The 15,878-nt window shown below is 56.4% G+C and overlaps 1 protein-coding gene across 1 annotated transcript in view; it reads left to right on the plus strand.

Moving 5' to 3' along the window:
• The first annotated feature begins 986 nt into the window (after nt 1-986).
• The window catches only part of PARD6G (par-6 family cell polarity regulator gamma), a 108,225-nt gene continuing 93,333 nt past the window's right edge, over nt 987-15,878 (plus strand). Inside the window, exon 1 of the mRNA XM_032603373.1 lies at nt 987-1,231. Coding sequence (XP_032459264.1) covers nt 1,160-1,231 — 72 coding nt within the window. The 5' untranslated portion in view covers nt 987-1,159. The remainder of the gene's footprint in view (nt 1,232-15,878) is intronic.

A 15,878-nucleotide genomic window follows, 5' to 3' on the forward strand; every position in this document is an offset into this window, starting at 1 on the left:
TTTCTCATCAGACGGGCCTATACGATGCTTCTCACCCTTCCCTATCCCTTTACTTCGGCCTATGCTAGACTATGCCTTAGGAGTTTGCCTCCGGCAGAACCTTCGCCCAGACCATCTACCACCTGGCAGCCCCTACGGACACGTGAGCCCAAGGGCGTCACGCCTCCGATAATTCCCCTATTATCCAAGACAACGTTAAAGATCACCCCAGATCAGCCCCCTTCCCTGGCCGACGGGTGGAGGCAAACAAAATCTTGGCGGGATCGAGCAAGGGAGAAAAAGCGTGGGCGCCGAGGTGGGAATGAGGCGCCCCGCGTGGGTCAGCGCGGCGTCTCTTCCCCGCTCTTGATTTTACGGACTGGAGCACGCACCTACCCGGTCGCGGCGTCTTTGGGGGCGGGCCCGAGGGGCGGGGCTGGGGGAGGGTCTTCGGGGCACAGGGCGGGGATTGACGGCGGGTTCGGGGGGCCGGGTCGGCGAGCCCTGGGCGGGGCGTTGGGTGAGTCCTCAGGGGCAGGGGGCGTGTCCTCCAGACTCGGGAGGTGGATCCTCAGGGCGCGAGTCTGGGCCTTGAGGCTCGTGGGGCGGGTCCTCGGGAACGTGAGCCGGTTTTCTCGGCGTGGGGCGTGTCCTCGGGGAACAGGTCCTCGGGACGCGGGGCGGGGACAGGCGACTGATCCACGGGGCGCGGAGCAGGACGTGGGCCCTTGGGGCTCGTGAGGGCGTGCCCTCCGAGCTCCGGGCGTGTCCTCGGGGTACGAGTGCTGGCGACGCGGGGCAGGTCGTCGGCGCGCGGGGCGGGGCGTGGGGGCCGGGTCCTCTGGGTACGGGGCGGGGATTGGCGGCGGATGCTCTGGGCGCGGGGCGGGGATTGGTGGCGGATACTCTGGGCTCGGGGCGGGACGTAGGGTCTAGGGACTCGGGGGGCGGGTCCTCGGGGCGGCGCGCGCCGGCTTCCCCTGCTCCTCCCGCGCGCGGCCCCTGGAGTGCCCAAGGCGCGCGGCCAGCCCAGCTCGGGCCGCTGCACTCGAGCTGCCCCGCGGCCGAGCGAGCGCGGGCCGGGGTCGGGGCCGCGGCGGCGGGTATTGCGCCCAGGGTCCTTCTGCAGCCCCCGTAGCGAGGAGCGAGGGCGAAGACGAGGCTAAGCGGGGCCGGAACCATGAACCGGAGTTTCCACAAGTCTCAGACCCTGCGCTTCTACGACTGCAGCGCGGTGGAAGTCAAGAGCAAGGTGAGCCGGGGGCCGGCGGTCTGCGCCCCCCACCCCCGCGAATGAATGGGCACCCCGAAGGGGACTGGGAGGTGCGAGACGGGCCGGCGCCAACTTTGGAACGCGGCGCCGTCCGTGGGATGTGCAGGGGTCCCGCGATCCTTCCCGCCCCTGCGCGCGCACAAAGCCCGGCAGCCCGAAAGGGTTCAGCTGGAGCCCCGGCGCTCGGAGGGCCGCGCGGCCGCCTGACCCTTCGCGAGAGCGGCTCTTTTGTTCCACAAGCTGGCGGCGACCCGGCGCGCCGCACGGTGGAGGGGCGACATTTCCGGGGCGACCCAGGGGCTGCTCGGATTCGGGGCCGTGGAGGGGCCTCGGGGGCCCGGGCCAGGGGAGGGCCCTGGCCGCGCCGCCTCCTTCATTGCGGAGGAGTCTCGGAATCGGTGAGGGGAGACGGGCAGCCGGTCCCCGATCCCCGGACCGGACCCCCAGCCCCCGGCCCGGCCCTCTGTACCAGTCCCGCAGCCTCCCGGCGCGCCCCAGGCCCAGATTGCCCGGGCGCGCCGGGCCGGCGGCCCCTCCCGCTGCCCGCGCCCCGGCCCCAGCGTGCCCGAACTTGCGGGTTGCTGTGCGCGTTTGGGTAATTGGCTGATAGGATCTGGCGCTTCTGCCCTTTGCGGGGGCGGCTACTTCGCGGCAGACGCTTTTGTCTGCGAGGGTCTCAGTGGTGGACCCCGCGGCAGAGGAGGAGTTGCAGTTGTTCAGGGTCCTGGAGGGAGGGGGCCCAGCTTACCGCTGCCTGGGATCCGGCTCTCGCCCGTTCTCTGCGCGCCCCCCGCCTCGGTCAAGCAAGGCGGAGGCAACTGAGTGGTTGGTGGGAGGGGGCCGGACCCGAGGGTGGGATCTGACCTCCAACTCTGCGCACGCTTGGGTCGCGGGGCGTGTGTGCCCCGGTCCGGTCTCTGGGAAGACGAACCCGGCGGCCCCCTGCCTGGGTTGCCCCTACCGGCCAAGGGGGGTGCTTTGGCGTAGGAGTTCCGGGGCTTCCTCCGAGGATGGGGGATTCTCTGCGGGAAGCCCACTGCAGTGAGTTGCGACATTTCATCACCATCTTGTTGGACAGTCTTTTTAGGAACCCCTTATCTCTAACTACCCCGTGTGCTAATTCTGGGACCCTCGCCCCGCACTCCTCCCCGCTTTTAGCCCCAGAGTGCCCACATCCCCGGAATCAGAAGTGCTCGCTGTGAGTTGCGTGGGGGAGAAGAACCGACAGGCGTGAGTGGGAGCCCCAAATAATTATTGACGTTTCTTCAACTCAGTGGGAAGGTGGCTTTGTGGAGCTCATTGTCGCCTGCAGTAGCCACTGAGCCCGTGTGGTGTTTCGTTTTAACCGTTTATTTTGAGATCATCATAGATTAACAGGCAGTTGTGGAAAAGAATGCAGAGACTTCCCCAAAGGTAACATGTTGTATCACAGTGCCGCATCCAGGGCCTCATCAGACTTGTTCATGGGGTGTTTTTGGGTCACACACTTTTGTCGTGTGCTCATTCCTGAGACCCAGCGCGGTCACAACACAGACCACTTCGAACCCAAGGGTACCTCCTGCTGCCCTTTCACAGTGGCAGTTTGGTTCTAAGTGATTAACATCACATGCTGTTCCTGAGTCTCACTGGCCACATTCCCTGTGCTCAGCAGCCACGGGCGGCTTGCAGCTGCCTGACCACATTCAACTCCAGAGGGTCCGTCCAGAGGGACAGCCCTGGAGGAAATGCCCTCACCAGGCCTCATCTTGCAGTTCTGCACTGCGGACACTGTGAGGACCCCTGGGGACTGGAGAGTAGGTGTCTGCCTTTGCCTCTCCTGGGAAACTGGGGGCTGTGGGCGTTCGAGTGGCCCAGCGGGTTGCCTCAGGCTGCCCCACCTTCTTGACTCCCCAGTGAAGAAGGGGCACTGCCCCATGGCCCAAGCCTGGGTTCAAGTTCAGATGCATTGAATGCTCCACCGGGGCTGAGTGGCAGAGCGAGAGTTTTGGTTGAATTTGGGAGCACCCCTGGCAGGCCACACCAGCCTGGGGCCTGCTGGGCTGGCTGACACACAGCACCACGACTGACCCCCGCCCTTTTGGAAGAGGGGGCTTGCCTTACTGTTTGTCCAGAGGGTCCACGCGGCTCGTGCGTCTGTACACGCCCTCCCACCCACCCACTTGGTAGTGAATACTTGCACGCATGGAGTCCATCTGTGCAGGGAGCGTTAGTCCAGCTGCTGATGTCAAAATATGGGAGGCCAGACGTTACGACAGCGATGTCTTTCCACCATCTAAAGGTAGCACCGTAACACCTGGGTTTGTATGTGGAGAAAGTGGTGCTCGGGAGCTGAGTCCGGCCGGTTCTGCCACCTACCCTTTGGAGTTTTCACAAGTTATTTACCTGTTCTGAGCCTTAGTTATTTCATCTGTAAAATGGTCATTGTACCTATTCCGCTAGCCCCCCAGGATCAAATGAGGTAATGAATGTGAAGTACTTTTAAACCGCAGAGCACCCACAATTGTAAGAGTTAAGCACTGCAGGTCAGGATTCTGTGGCATTTCAGGATATCAGGTCTGAAAATCTGATCCTCTCAGAATTTTTGGCATTAGCCATCTGCCACAGCTGGTCAGTTCCCAAAGCCTTGGAGGCAGAGACATTATCTTGACCTGGTGGGTCCTCCCCATCGTATAGCCCCTGGCTCTCCCCCAGCATTTCTGTTTTAATACCTGTGATGCATCTACTTCTCTCCCCACCAGCTGCATTTCTCTGCACTTTGGAGTATAATTGCTTTACAATGGTGTGTGAGTTTCTGCCTTATAACAAAATGAATCAGCTGTATGTATGCATATACCCCCATATCCCCTCCCTCTGTGTCTCCCTCCCACCTTCCCTATCCCACCCCTCTAGGTGCACGCACTTCTGACTCCCCAGTTCTGGTTCATGGGGCCGCCATTTCACACTCACTCTTTTTCCTCTCTCCCTGTAAGACCTGCAGTGGGGAGGGGCTGTGCAGCTGTCTGCGGGAGCATGTTTCAGGCCGAGGGGAGCAAGTCTTGGCCCATCAGAGGGGCAGCAGGAAGGCCAGTGCTGGGGGAGGGGTCTGCAGGGGCAGAGTAATTGGGGATGACTTGTTTGAGGAGAAGGCAGAAGGCCGCCCGGGGCCATTGCGAGCCACAGGCCTGAAAAGCCTAGAGGAACACAGCAACCCATGTCCGCAAGCTGCTGTTCACTGAGCCCTCACCCTCTGGCTGGAGGCCCCTGTGTTAAATGAGGCCCGTGTTGTCCCAGTTTCCTTACCCCTCAGGCCTCATCCGTGTTCTCTTCAGCCTCTGGGTCCCGTTTATGTGGCTTTCCCCCCACCTGAAATGTTTTCTCGAAGAATCTGCCCTATCCTGACCACCCTCTCCTACAAGGCCCATCTTATGTCTTCACCAGGCCAAGCCTTCTGCATCCTCTGACCCCTTCCCCGTGTTTCTCTCATCTTATGGCCTTTCTCACGGTGCTGGTGACAGGAACCCAGGACTGTGTTTACACCCCCATGGCTTGTTGTGTTCATTGTGTGAGGGGAGAGTAACACCTCTAAAGGTTTTAATCCAGTTTTGGCTGCTTGGTTTAGATAATGTTGGAGACTTTTCTGCATTCTAAACAAATACATTATCATTAGAAAATGTAGAAACCATAACAGGCACAAGGGGGTAATTCTCACATCCAAAGTGTGGTCGCATGTCCTTCTGACCCTTTATATATGCATGTATACATGCAGATGTCTTTGTTTTACAGAATCAGAGTCATATTTTATAGGTATATTATTCTGTAGCCTTCAAGTTTCCGCCTTGAACTTAACAGTGAAGTGTTTTCTCATGTCATTAATAATTTTAGAAAACATATTTTTGAAATGACTACGTAGTATTCCGTCTTATGTGTAAACCATAATTAATCTAACTAATATCCTAGTGGGTTATTTCCAGTTTTGTCCTAGAATAAACAATGCTGTGAATAGCAGCTTTGCATTTAAATCTTTATATAAAGAGTACATATAGAATGTATATCATAAAAAGTATACAAAGAATACTGATTCCCTTAATTCAATGCAGGACTTTTATTATGTCTTTAGGACAGATTCCTAGAAGTGAAATTACTAAGTGAAAAGTCTGCACATTTTTAAGGCTTTGAGTACATATTGCTGAATTTCCTTCTAGAAAGTCTCTTCTATACATGTGTACCTTGTTGCATGTCTAGCCCTCTCCCTCCCTCCAGTCCTGGGTGTTTTCTTATTCTATCCCCATTTAATTTGTATTCTTGGGTTATTAGTGAATAGAAAATTCTTATATTTGTTAGCTATTTTATGTCTATTTTTAGCTGCCTGTTTCCTTCCACCCTTCTTTTCTTTTGATTAGTGTTCTTATTTTCTACTGAGTGATGGAGCTGCTTGTCCCAGGAGATTTTCCAATCAGTGCAGATGGTGCTAGGTGACAGTGTTCCCTGTGGTCCCAGATCTTGTCTCTGCTGAGGTTGTCGGCTGCCTGGCCATGCCCTTCCATCTGGGGGCTGGAGCCTGGGCCAGGCCCTCCCCATGGGGTGGCTGGGCACTTGTCTCCTGTGGGCCAGTTGAGAACCGCCTGACACAGTTTGACTCACCTCTGTGTTTGGCTACACCCTTTTAAGATTCCGGTTTTGTTGTATCCGTGCATGTCTGTGTTTAAACAGGTTTGGTAACTTGATTTGGGAAGTTGCATCTAGAGGAGACTCTCATCAGGGACCCAGGTGGGGAGTGTCAGTCTGGTGGGCATGGATGGTGTTGCGGCCCACCTCCTGTGGGTCTGCGACCCGTGAGCAGCAGGAAGCCCTGTGGGCGTTCCTAGGGGCGCCCCAGTTAGCAGGGCTTCAAGCCCTTTCCTAGGACCCATGACATTTCAGATAGAGGGCTCTTCCAATTTTAGGGAAGGAAAGGAGTGTCAGGGCCTGGGAGACGCAACCATTCAAGGTTGCTTCTAGGTGTCAGAAGCTCTAATGTTTGTGAATCACATCCTGAATCGGCGAAAATAGAGAGGCATCCTGCCCCTTTCCCACGAAGGGGCCTCCTGGACTTTGAGAGGCAAGCAAGGAAGGAGCTTGGAATGACGATGGCAGAGGCGTCTGTGAAAGGGGCCTCAGGGGTCTGCGAGTTGCGTTTGGTCAACTAGCCGTTTCCATGTTGATAGGCTCCCTACTTCCTCTCGGCAGATTTCTCCTCAGCTGTGAACCTGGGGAGCAATGTGAGGTGCTGTGCCCCTTTCTAGCCCCAACACACACCTGGTAGCCCTCCTCTGAGGCTGCCCTGAACACACTAGGGGTATAGAGATGGTCCAGGCTGGATGCTGCGCTCTGTGTATAGGTTGCATTCAGAAGTATTTCTTAATATTTGGTTCACCACATACATATATATTCTAAATACATTACAGATAATAATTCATTAATCCCCATCACAGCCTTGCCAGATGGGTTCTGTTATAACCTCCCTTACACAAGAGAACACTGAAAAGTCAAGGTGGCTCCACTAACCTGGCCCAGGTCAGGGAGCTCAGGCAGTTCGGCTCCAGACCCCATGCTCTTTACCATGAACGGTCTGTGGCCCTGTTGGAGGAGGACTGCTGCCCCTCTCCCTCTGACAAGCCCTCAAGTCCAGGTCCGGATACTGACGCAGGTGTTCACAGCTCACCCCGTGTAGAATGAGGAGTCCCTCTCGGGCTGTCTGGATCTGGAGTTTGGAAGGGTTAGGCCTAGTGCTTTGCGGGGAGGAAGCTCTACTTTTCTTCCATCCGGGAGCAGTTTCTAGCCGTGTGGCCTTGAGGGAAGTCCAGCGTTCAGTAGTCATTCTTAAAAGCCTGTCATCCGTTGATGTATTCATTTACTGAGCAACTATAGTGTGACAGGTGTGGGGTTCGTGCTGCGGTACAAAGGTAACCAAGACAGCCAGTATCCTCACCTTAAAAACGTATGATCCAATGAAGGATCAGTCACTGATGGGCATATCGGAGTGGGTGGATGCGGGGGTCCTTCATTCTGATATCCGAAGTATCACCAAATCCACAGTTTCACATCTTGAGACCAGAGGTTTCCGGTGCATCCTGGCTGTCTTGCCCACATAGCAAGAGCAGTCGGTGCTCGGGCATCCAGGAGCTGCTCTTATCTTCTCTGGCGCCAGCAACAGCGGTGCCCCCACGGGTTGCTTTGAGATGAGTCAGAGCATCTTCTCCCCTCCTTGCTTCCAGAAGCAGCTGGGCTCTGGTCCCCACTTGTACGCATCTGGGGACTCTAGCTCTCTCCCTGTGCTACCTTTCTCAGTAGCACGCTCCAAGGAAAACATTCAGCAGCTAGAATGTGACAAGCAGTGCTTTGCATGCAGTAGGTACCCAATAAATGTTAGTTGAGTTGAAATCAGATGGTTTTCCTGATAGCTGCTAGTTCAGAAGTGGTCTGTCAGGGTACTTGCAAAAAGAACTGCTTTTTGGGGCAGGTGACCAAAGCTGGATTCACCAATTGACTTATTCCCAGGGCATCTCTGAGAGGGGTCAGGGGCCTTCTCATCTGCCTGCTAGTGCCCTGGAGGGGAAGGGAGAGAACGGGGTAGCAGATGAGCTGAACAAAGAAGAGAAAATTTGGAAGTTCAAAGGAAGCTGATTTAAAAGTCCACGTGGACACCGCTGCTGTTGTAAGTGTCTCCTTATTTCCTTAGTGCTAAATTGTAGGCTGAGAGCTGCAGGGGCCCAGCTCGGGGCACGTCATCAGAACCAGCTCCTGTGCATCTCCACGAGTGCTGCCCACCCCTCTTCCCTGTAAACCCCACTGGCCCTACCTGCTTCCTCCGCCAGAGCGCCTGGGCAGCCCTGTGTTACCCATAGGTTAGGGGTAGCAGGACAGGGCTCTCACTGTTACAGCTGGGACAGCAGTTACCTTCGATGCCTCCTTTCCCTGTCCCCTAAGTTCAGTGCTTGCCAGGTTCCTGGGGTCCAGGGATATGTGTCCCGCACCCCACCATCCGTCTCTCCGGCTCGCCAAGACTGTGTTCCTCTGGGGCTCTGCAAAGATGCTTGCTGGTAGAGGAGGCCAAGCGGGTGGGCTCCTCTCACCATCCCCAGCCAGAGCATGTGCTCTGTATTTTGGGGTATATGTGTAGCTTTTTACTTGGGGGAAGTAAAAGAAAAGCTTTTGCCGCTTAAGGAGCCTCCTGCATGGCCCATCCCTGTTAGATTCTTAGTCTGTCACCCTCCCCAGGTCCACGGGCTGACCGTCTGCAACCTGATCCTCTCCTGCGCTTACGCGGGAAGCTCTGCCATGCCTCAAGGCTGAAACAGCTGCCTTTTCAGGAAACTGTTCCAGCCCCGCCTCACACCAGGGAATCTCCTGTGTGGAGTGCGGTGTGTGTGACAGGGAAGTGCACTAGTCTCAGGTGTGTGGCTTGATGAAATTTTACGTGTTTGCACACCCGGTGAGCACCGTGCACACACAGTGTGGGACATTTCGGCTTTCAGGAAGTGCCTTCGTGCGCTGTATAGTCAGCCCCCGTCCCCAGTGTAACCACCAGCAGGGTCTCTGTCACCAAAGGTGAGCGTGCTGGTTGTCAGGTGCGATGTCACAACGCAGCCTGTGTCCGCAGGGTCCATCCGTGTTGTGTGCGTGCAGAGATCTGTTTTCTATGGATTCAAAGTATTCCTTTGTGCAGAAGATGTGTACATATATACAACGGAATTTTACTCAGCCATAACAAGAAACGAAATTATTTGTATTGAGGTGGATGGACCTAGAGACTGTCATACAGAGTGAAGTAAGTCAGAAAGAGAAAGACAAATACCGTATGCTAACACATATATATGGAATCTAAGAAAAAATGGTTCTGAAGAACCTAGGGGCAGGACAGGAATAAAGACGCAGACGTAGAGAATGGACTTGATGGCCCCGAGGAGGGGGAAGGGTAAGCTGGGACGAAGTGAGAGAGTGGCATGCACATATATACACTACCAAATGTAAACTAGATAGCTAGTGGGAAGCAGCCGCATAGCACAGGGAGATCAGCTCGGTGCTTTGTGACCACCTGGAGGGGTGGGATAGGGAGGGTGGGAGGGAGGGAGACGCAAGAGGGAGGGGATATGGGAACATATGTATATGTATAACTGATTCACTTTGTTATACAGCAGAAACTAACACACCATTGTAAAGCAATTATACTCCAATAAAGATGTTAAAAAAAAAAGTATTCTTATGCATCCGTCTGTGTTGCTGGAGGTCCAGGCAGCCAAAGCCTCCTGTGAGCTCCCCTTCAGCGTGCTTGTGAGTTTCACTAGCTGTTCTCGATGCTGCTGGGGGCCGGCTGGCGGAGGCCCTGGTCAGGCTAGCGCACAGCCCACTGTGGCTCTTCTGGAGCGTCAGGTGTGCGGGCTCCGACCCTGGACTTGGGTGGATTTGGGTGGAGCAGCTGTTGTAGGGTTCTGAGGGTTAAGGAGTTCCCGAAGGCCTTGAGCCACAGCTTATTAATAGGTTGTTGATTACTGAATCCAAACAAATGAGGAATTTGCCTTACAGAATTGAAGGGCCTTCCTAGTCCTTCCTTTATTTATTTTAAAAAATATTTATGTATTTATTTATTTGGGTTGTGCCAGGTCTTAGTTGCAGAGCGCAGGATCTTTAGTAGCAGGACGCAGACTCTGAGATGCGGCACGCAGACTCTCAGTTGTGGCACACAGGCTCTGAGATGCGGCACGCACGCGGGATCTAGTTCCCCGACCAGGGATGGAACCCGGGCTCCCTGCATCGGGAACGTGGAGTCCTGCCAGGACTGGCCTGCCAGGGAAGCCCCCCCCGCCCACCTCCGCCCCGGTCTTTCATTTAATTCTGCAGTTTGAGTTGCTGCTGTCCTGCCTTCCTCTGCCCCGCTTTACCCCGTACTACCTGGCGTGGGCCCTTCTGGTGGGCCAGGTGCTCGGGGAGAAACTGAGACACGACATGAACAAGGACGGGCCTGGTGCTGCTTGACGGGTCCAGGACAGCTCGTGTCACGGTCTCTTTCTTTCTTTGAATTTTATTTTGTTTATTTTTATACAGCAGGTTCTTCTTAGTCATGTTTCACACACATCAGTGTGTACATGTCAATCCCAATCTCCCAGTTCAGCCCCCCGCCGCCCCCGCGCCACCTCCCCCCTTGGTGTCCGTGCGCGTGTGGTCTGCAGCGCGCCACCTCCCCCCTTGGTGTCCGTGCGCGTGTGGTCTGCCTCTGCCACGGTCTCTTTGTCCGTACGCGTGTGGTCTGCCTCTGCCACGGTCTCTTTGTCCGTACGCTTGTGGTCTGCCTCTGCCACGGTCTCTTTGGTGACGGTGCACAGTCGTCCTTTTGAAAACTGTCTGAATTTCCCACGCGGAACGAAGACCCCCACGGCGGCCTTGACCGTGGCGGGCTGTGGAGCCGGGAGCTTCACGTGGCCTTCACCTAGGGGTGTCCCTGTGTCGCCCTGCAGCTCACCACTCGCACACCTGAGGATGTTGGTGAGCCGCACCCTTTGCCTTCGGGAATTTCTTCGCTCTCCCTGAAAGTCCTGCCTAGTGATCCGGCGTGTTTATTTTCCGTTTCACGGCGTGAGTGTGCCTGTCGAAAGCTGGATTGTATGTCCGTCAGTCTACAGAGCAGATCTCTCTGTGCCTTTGCTTCCGAGACAGGACGTGGGGCACTGACGCACAGGGGCAGAAAGCCCCCCCGACGGCCTCCTTTGGGGGTGCGTGTTGCCGTGGAAGGACCCTGGGGTCCCTGGTTAAGGGCTGTGGCAAAGAACTGTGAGGACCATTAGCGGCCGTCTTTCCATGGTCAGCTATGCTAGAGGAACTGGGAGACTAAAGGGATGTTCGCGTCCTGTTTTCCATGCTTGGGGGCCTGAGCGACTGCTTCCCCACCCACAAGCCCTGCCCTTACTTCCCTCGCTGGCCTGGAATGATGACGGGCCGCTGCTGTGGGGCAAACTGCTCTGCCTGCACAAAGGTCCTTCGCACAGAGGAGGAGGCGGCCCCTGACTCCTGGCAGCAGCTACAGGCGCAGGACGAGCGGGGCACCCAGATTTCACAGGAACGTGCTCCTTTGGCCTGGAAGGGGATGCAGAAGCCCGTACGTCTGGACGCTCCTGTGGGAAGCAGTGTGTCGCGGGTTCTCCGGAGAGGAGCTGCCCTGGAGCAGCTTTGTCCCTGCTCGCCTCGAGCTCGGAGTCACCGGTCCTGTGCACCGCCGCCCCGAACTGGGAGCGGTTTCCCAGGAATGCGACCGCACTGCTGATCGGTGGTGCCTCCTGTCAGCCCACCCGGTGGTGGGCCACAGACTCTGGTCACCGCCAGGCCGAGGATCCGCAGGGACCAGCCCTTGAGAGTGGGCAAGCATGTGCTATCGGGGTTGCCCTGCAGCGCTTCCTGGAGTGAGGTTCTGGGGAGCGCAGTCTCTGGGCTCCCTCCCTGACCTCACCTGGAGGAGAGTCCAGGCAGGTGTGACCTTCTCTCGTCAGTTTCAGTGGCGTCTCATGGTTGCAGCTTCCCTTCTTGGAGCATCGGCTGTGTACCCGCTTCCTGCCGGCCCTTCTGCCGGGTGCTCGTCACAGATGTTTTCCTTGACGCTCATGACACCTTATACATGGGCTGTAGAGGGGAGGACCCGGGGTCTTGACCAGGCTGTTAGCTCGCCCAGCCAAGGCCCCAGCCAAGTGGCAGAATCAGATCTTAAACCCTCAATTGCTGTGCCATCCTGCTTCCCATCTAGTTATTATCCCCTGGTTCCACCTCATGGAAGACAGACAACACCTACCTGGTCCAGACGTGCTCTGAAGTCACAGCATGTGTCTCTCCACCTTCCTCCCCAGCACCTCCTGGACACCAGCTCAGGGCTGCACTGCTTCTTAAATATCCCTCCTGCATCCTGTGAAGTCCCCTCTCCTCGGCAGCCCCACGAGCTCTGGCCTGTGTACAGTCTGACTGGAGGGAGATGGGGAGGGCACAGGGAGAGCCTTTTCCTCTGTAGCACTGCAGAGGCTCTTTGCAACTGTGGTCAGTGTTAGCGGTGACCTCCCAGGTCCCTAGCGCACTGGACGAGTGACTCAGTGGAGGCCCCTTGGATTGCAAGGCTGGGGGTGGGCAGCGCCTGCTTAGCTTAGCTCAGAGTCCCCATCCAGAGATCGGGGTTAGGGTCACACTCCTGAGCACCGCTTTTCTCTCCCAGAGTTATAAAAAGGTGGTTTCACTGTGAAAGATGCCCTGAACGACAACTGCCTGCCAGTGGCGGAAGGGACAGGGCCTATGGAAGCCGTGGCTCGCGTTCAGAAATTAGGAAGGTGGCTCAGCTGAAGGAGGGGACGCTGCTGTGGGGGCCCGCGAGCTTCCTGCTCTGTCATTTATAAACCCACACCGGCCAAAGTCTCACTTCATGATGCTGGCCAGTCTGACGCTTTGAGAAGGGCTCAGTACAGCCCTGGGAATGCGTGCGGAAGGTCTAGCTCAGTGCAGAACTTCTCCACGCGTGCTTGGCCAAGAAGAGCAAAAGCTCCGGGAGCAAAGCTGATCGAGGGCGAGCTGGTGACTAGCTGCTGTTTGCTGGAATCTCACTCCGAGCAGCACATGGATGTGTATTCAGCTCTCACAACAACCCTACGAGGAATATGCTTTGTCCCTCTTTTACAAAGGAGGAGGTAGGCTTGGAGAAGTCGAAATTATCGAGTCACCCAGCCAGTCAAGGTGAGTCAGGACTTTGAACCTAGTACACTGGTCCAGAGCCTTTGCTCTCGGTGACTCTGCCTTTTGTGTGATAAGCTACCACGGGCCCAGGCAGCGTCCCGCCTCAGCCCATCCCCTCCCTGGACACTAACGGTTTTCCATGCACCCTGAGCTCATGTCCGAACGTGACCTTGCCTCCCCACTCAGCTGGGGCTCCAGTCCTCTGCCTGAGTGGATTTCTGTTCCAGGAAAGTTCTGTGAAGGCAAAGACAGATGAGCACCCTGGCATTTGCCTCCACACTCTGGCCCAGGTGGACCTTCCAGTCCGCCAGCCCCACCTCAACACCAGGGTCTCCCTGCATGTTTACCCCCAGCTTCTAGAGCAGCCCGACTCTGGTTCATGCTGCTAACGCCACCATGGCCCCCCTCTGTCCACGCTGTCAGCTGGTCTGGGTGCCGTCCCTTCCCACGTAGGGCGTCCCTGTCCCTTGGAATTCTCACCCACACCATGGGCGCTCTTTAGGTCTTGTCTAAATTCTCCCCTGTATTAGCCTCAGTTCCTTCATTTACTAGCCTTGTACCCGTGCACTGTTATGGAATCCTTCCAGGCCTCAGTCTCCTGGTCTGTAAAATGGGAACAGTGACACCTCAGGGTCGCCGTCAGGGTCACGTAGAGCATGCACGCAGAGCTTGGCGCCCACCACACCTCCTCTACCACCGTGGAAACCCCTGCCAGGCAGGGACCACAGGCCATATTCCTAAATCTCTCCTCCACTCTCAACCCTGCCCCACCGCTACATTTAGCAGTACTGGGTCCACGGGTGCCGGCCACGCATTCGTGAGCAGAGGAGTGTGTGCCCACCTGTCTGGGGCACACGTGGGGCTCGTAGAGGTGACCACAAGTGCAGTGGGTTCTCAGGCCCCAGCAGCTGTCTGGCAGCCTCGTGCAGGAATTGGTGCTTGTCTGAGCAGTTCTGCAGGCGCTGACAGCTGGGCCATCGTTGCTGTGGATTGAGGTGGGTGGACGGGGCACGGCAGGGGGCCAGGCTCCGCCCCATCTGACTCACAGGTCTGTGGCCCGATTTTAAACTGTCCCAGCGTGTCAGCCCAGGAGGTCGTCCCACGGCAGGTCCCACGCTCTGACAGATGCCTCGTTAGGAGGACAGCCTGTGCTACCTGATCATCCCATAAATGGAGGTCTCTCCACAGTTTTCCACGTGGCATGTGTACACATGCTCCTTGGCCCCGTCCTGAAATGGTCCCGAGGTGCTGGCGTTTACCCTACGAATGTACGCTCCTGAGATCTTTTATGGTTGGAATGTCGTGTTGATTGTGACTCCAGGACCCACCCCGATGAAGAGCAGGACGTAGGTCACAGCCCACAGGGCTGCCCCGGCAGCCTCCTCGTGCACACAGCGAGGTCCTGCCCCCCGGTGCCTGGGCTGTTGGGAGCTCCTTCGGGCCACACGTGGGTGATGTGCTGCAGCCCCTTCTCCATCTGCTTGTTGCTTTCCTCGTGCGCACAGTTTAAACCAGGACCTGTGTCATGCCACTTCTTCGTTTACGTTTCTCAGTTTGTCATTACACATTTGCACATGTGATTACTGTTCAGCGTCTCAGTGTTGGGCTTTCAAGCTAAACCATCAGCCTCACGAAGACGCTCATCACTGGCGCAGGGCCTGGCCCGTATTGGGCATTCAGTGAAATCTTGTTGAATGAATGAATGAGTACTAAAAAGTAGCCCAGGGCTTCCCTGGTTGGTGCAGCGGTTGAGAGTCCGCCTGCCGACGCAGGGGACACGGGTTCGTGCCCCGGTCCGGGAGGATCCCACGTGCCGCGGAGCGGCTGGGCCTGTGAGCCATGGCCACTGAGCCTGCGCGTCCGGAGCCTGTGCTCCGCAACGGGAGAGGCCACAGCAGTGAGAGGCCCGCGTACCGCAAAAAAAAAAAAAAAGTAGCCCATAGCGGTCACTGGCAAGATGCTTACTGGGATGTTTACAACACTGCCTTTGAGACTCTAGTGTGCACCCGGGTCACTGGGAATCTTGTGAGAATGCAGGTTCTGACTCCCTGTGCCTGGGCCCAGCCCAGAGAGCCAGAGGTGGGCCAGGTGTACGCAGCTCCCTGGGCTCTTGGCTTAGGCGGGAGTCCCAGGCCCGGGGTGGGGCCTTGCTGCTTTGTTCTGTGTTGCACCCAGGTAATTTTCAACCTGATTGGGATCACACCGTGGATTTACCGTCGGGTTGTGTTTTCTTTCACTTTCCATATTGTAAAGGCTTCCTTGAGCGCTGAAACAGCACCTCTGTTGGCTTCATCGTCTTTCATCCTGCGCGCCTGCTTCATCTGTTTGACGAGCTTTTACAGTTTCCGTTTTTCACCGTATTTTGATGAAGATTTTCTATCAGAATCTACCTGTGCTTCTTTTCCTGTGATTGCTCTCACCTAAGGGGCCGGGGGTGGTGGCCTTGGTATGGGGTGGTGCCCCGGGGTGGGGTCGCCTGGGGGCGGAGCCTCTACCGCAGGATCCAGGGTGCTGCGCTGGGTCGCTTCCTGCAGTGAGAAGGCTGGGTAACGTGTGTGCGTCGTTTGAAGTCTGCGTTGTAAGACAGCCTTTACTTATAAGGGGTCGTTCGTGTGTGGAAGAACATAGTAGCCCCCCGGATAACCCTCAGGTATCTTCAAGAGAAACACATTTTACAGTAGGAAAATGAGCCGAGGAATCCTGGGTGCTTCAGCCCCAGGCCGCTGCCAGGGAGCAGTCAGTGGGGATTGGAATGAGAAGATTTAGCATCTAGCATCCTCCTTGGTCCCTCAAGATCAGGGCAGAGTCTCAGGATCACTGGGAAGAGCCTAGCCCTGAAGAGTTTTGAAGGAAAGCACTGCTTTCACAGTAATGGTTAAATTGTTACAGTGGTCAGAAGCAGCTAACCTGC

This window comes from Phocoena sinus, chromosome 14 (assembly GCF_008692025.1).
Source record: "Phocoena sinus isolate mPhoSin1 chromosome 14, mPhoSin1.pri, whole genome shotgun sequence".
In the NCBI taxonomy this organism is placed as follows: domain Eukaryota; kingdom Metazoa; phylum Chordata; class Mammalia; order Artiodactyla; family Phocoenidae; genus Phocoena; species Phocoena sinus.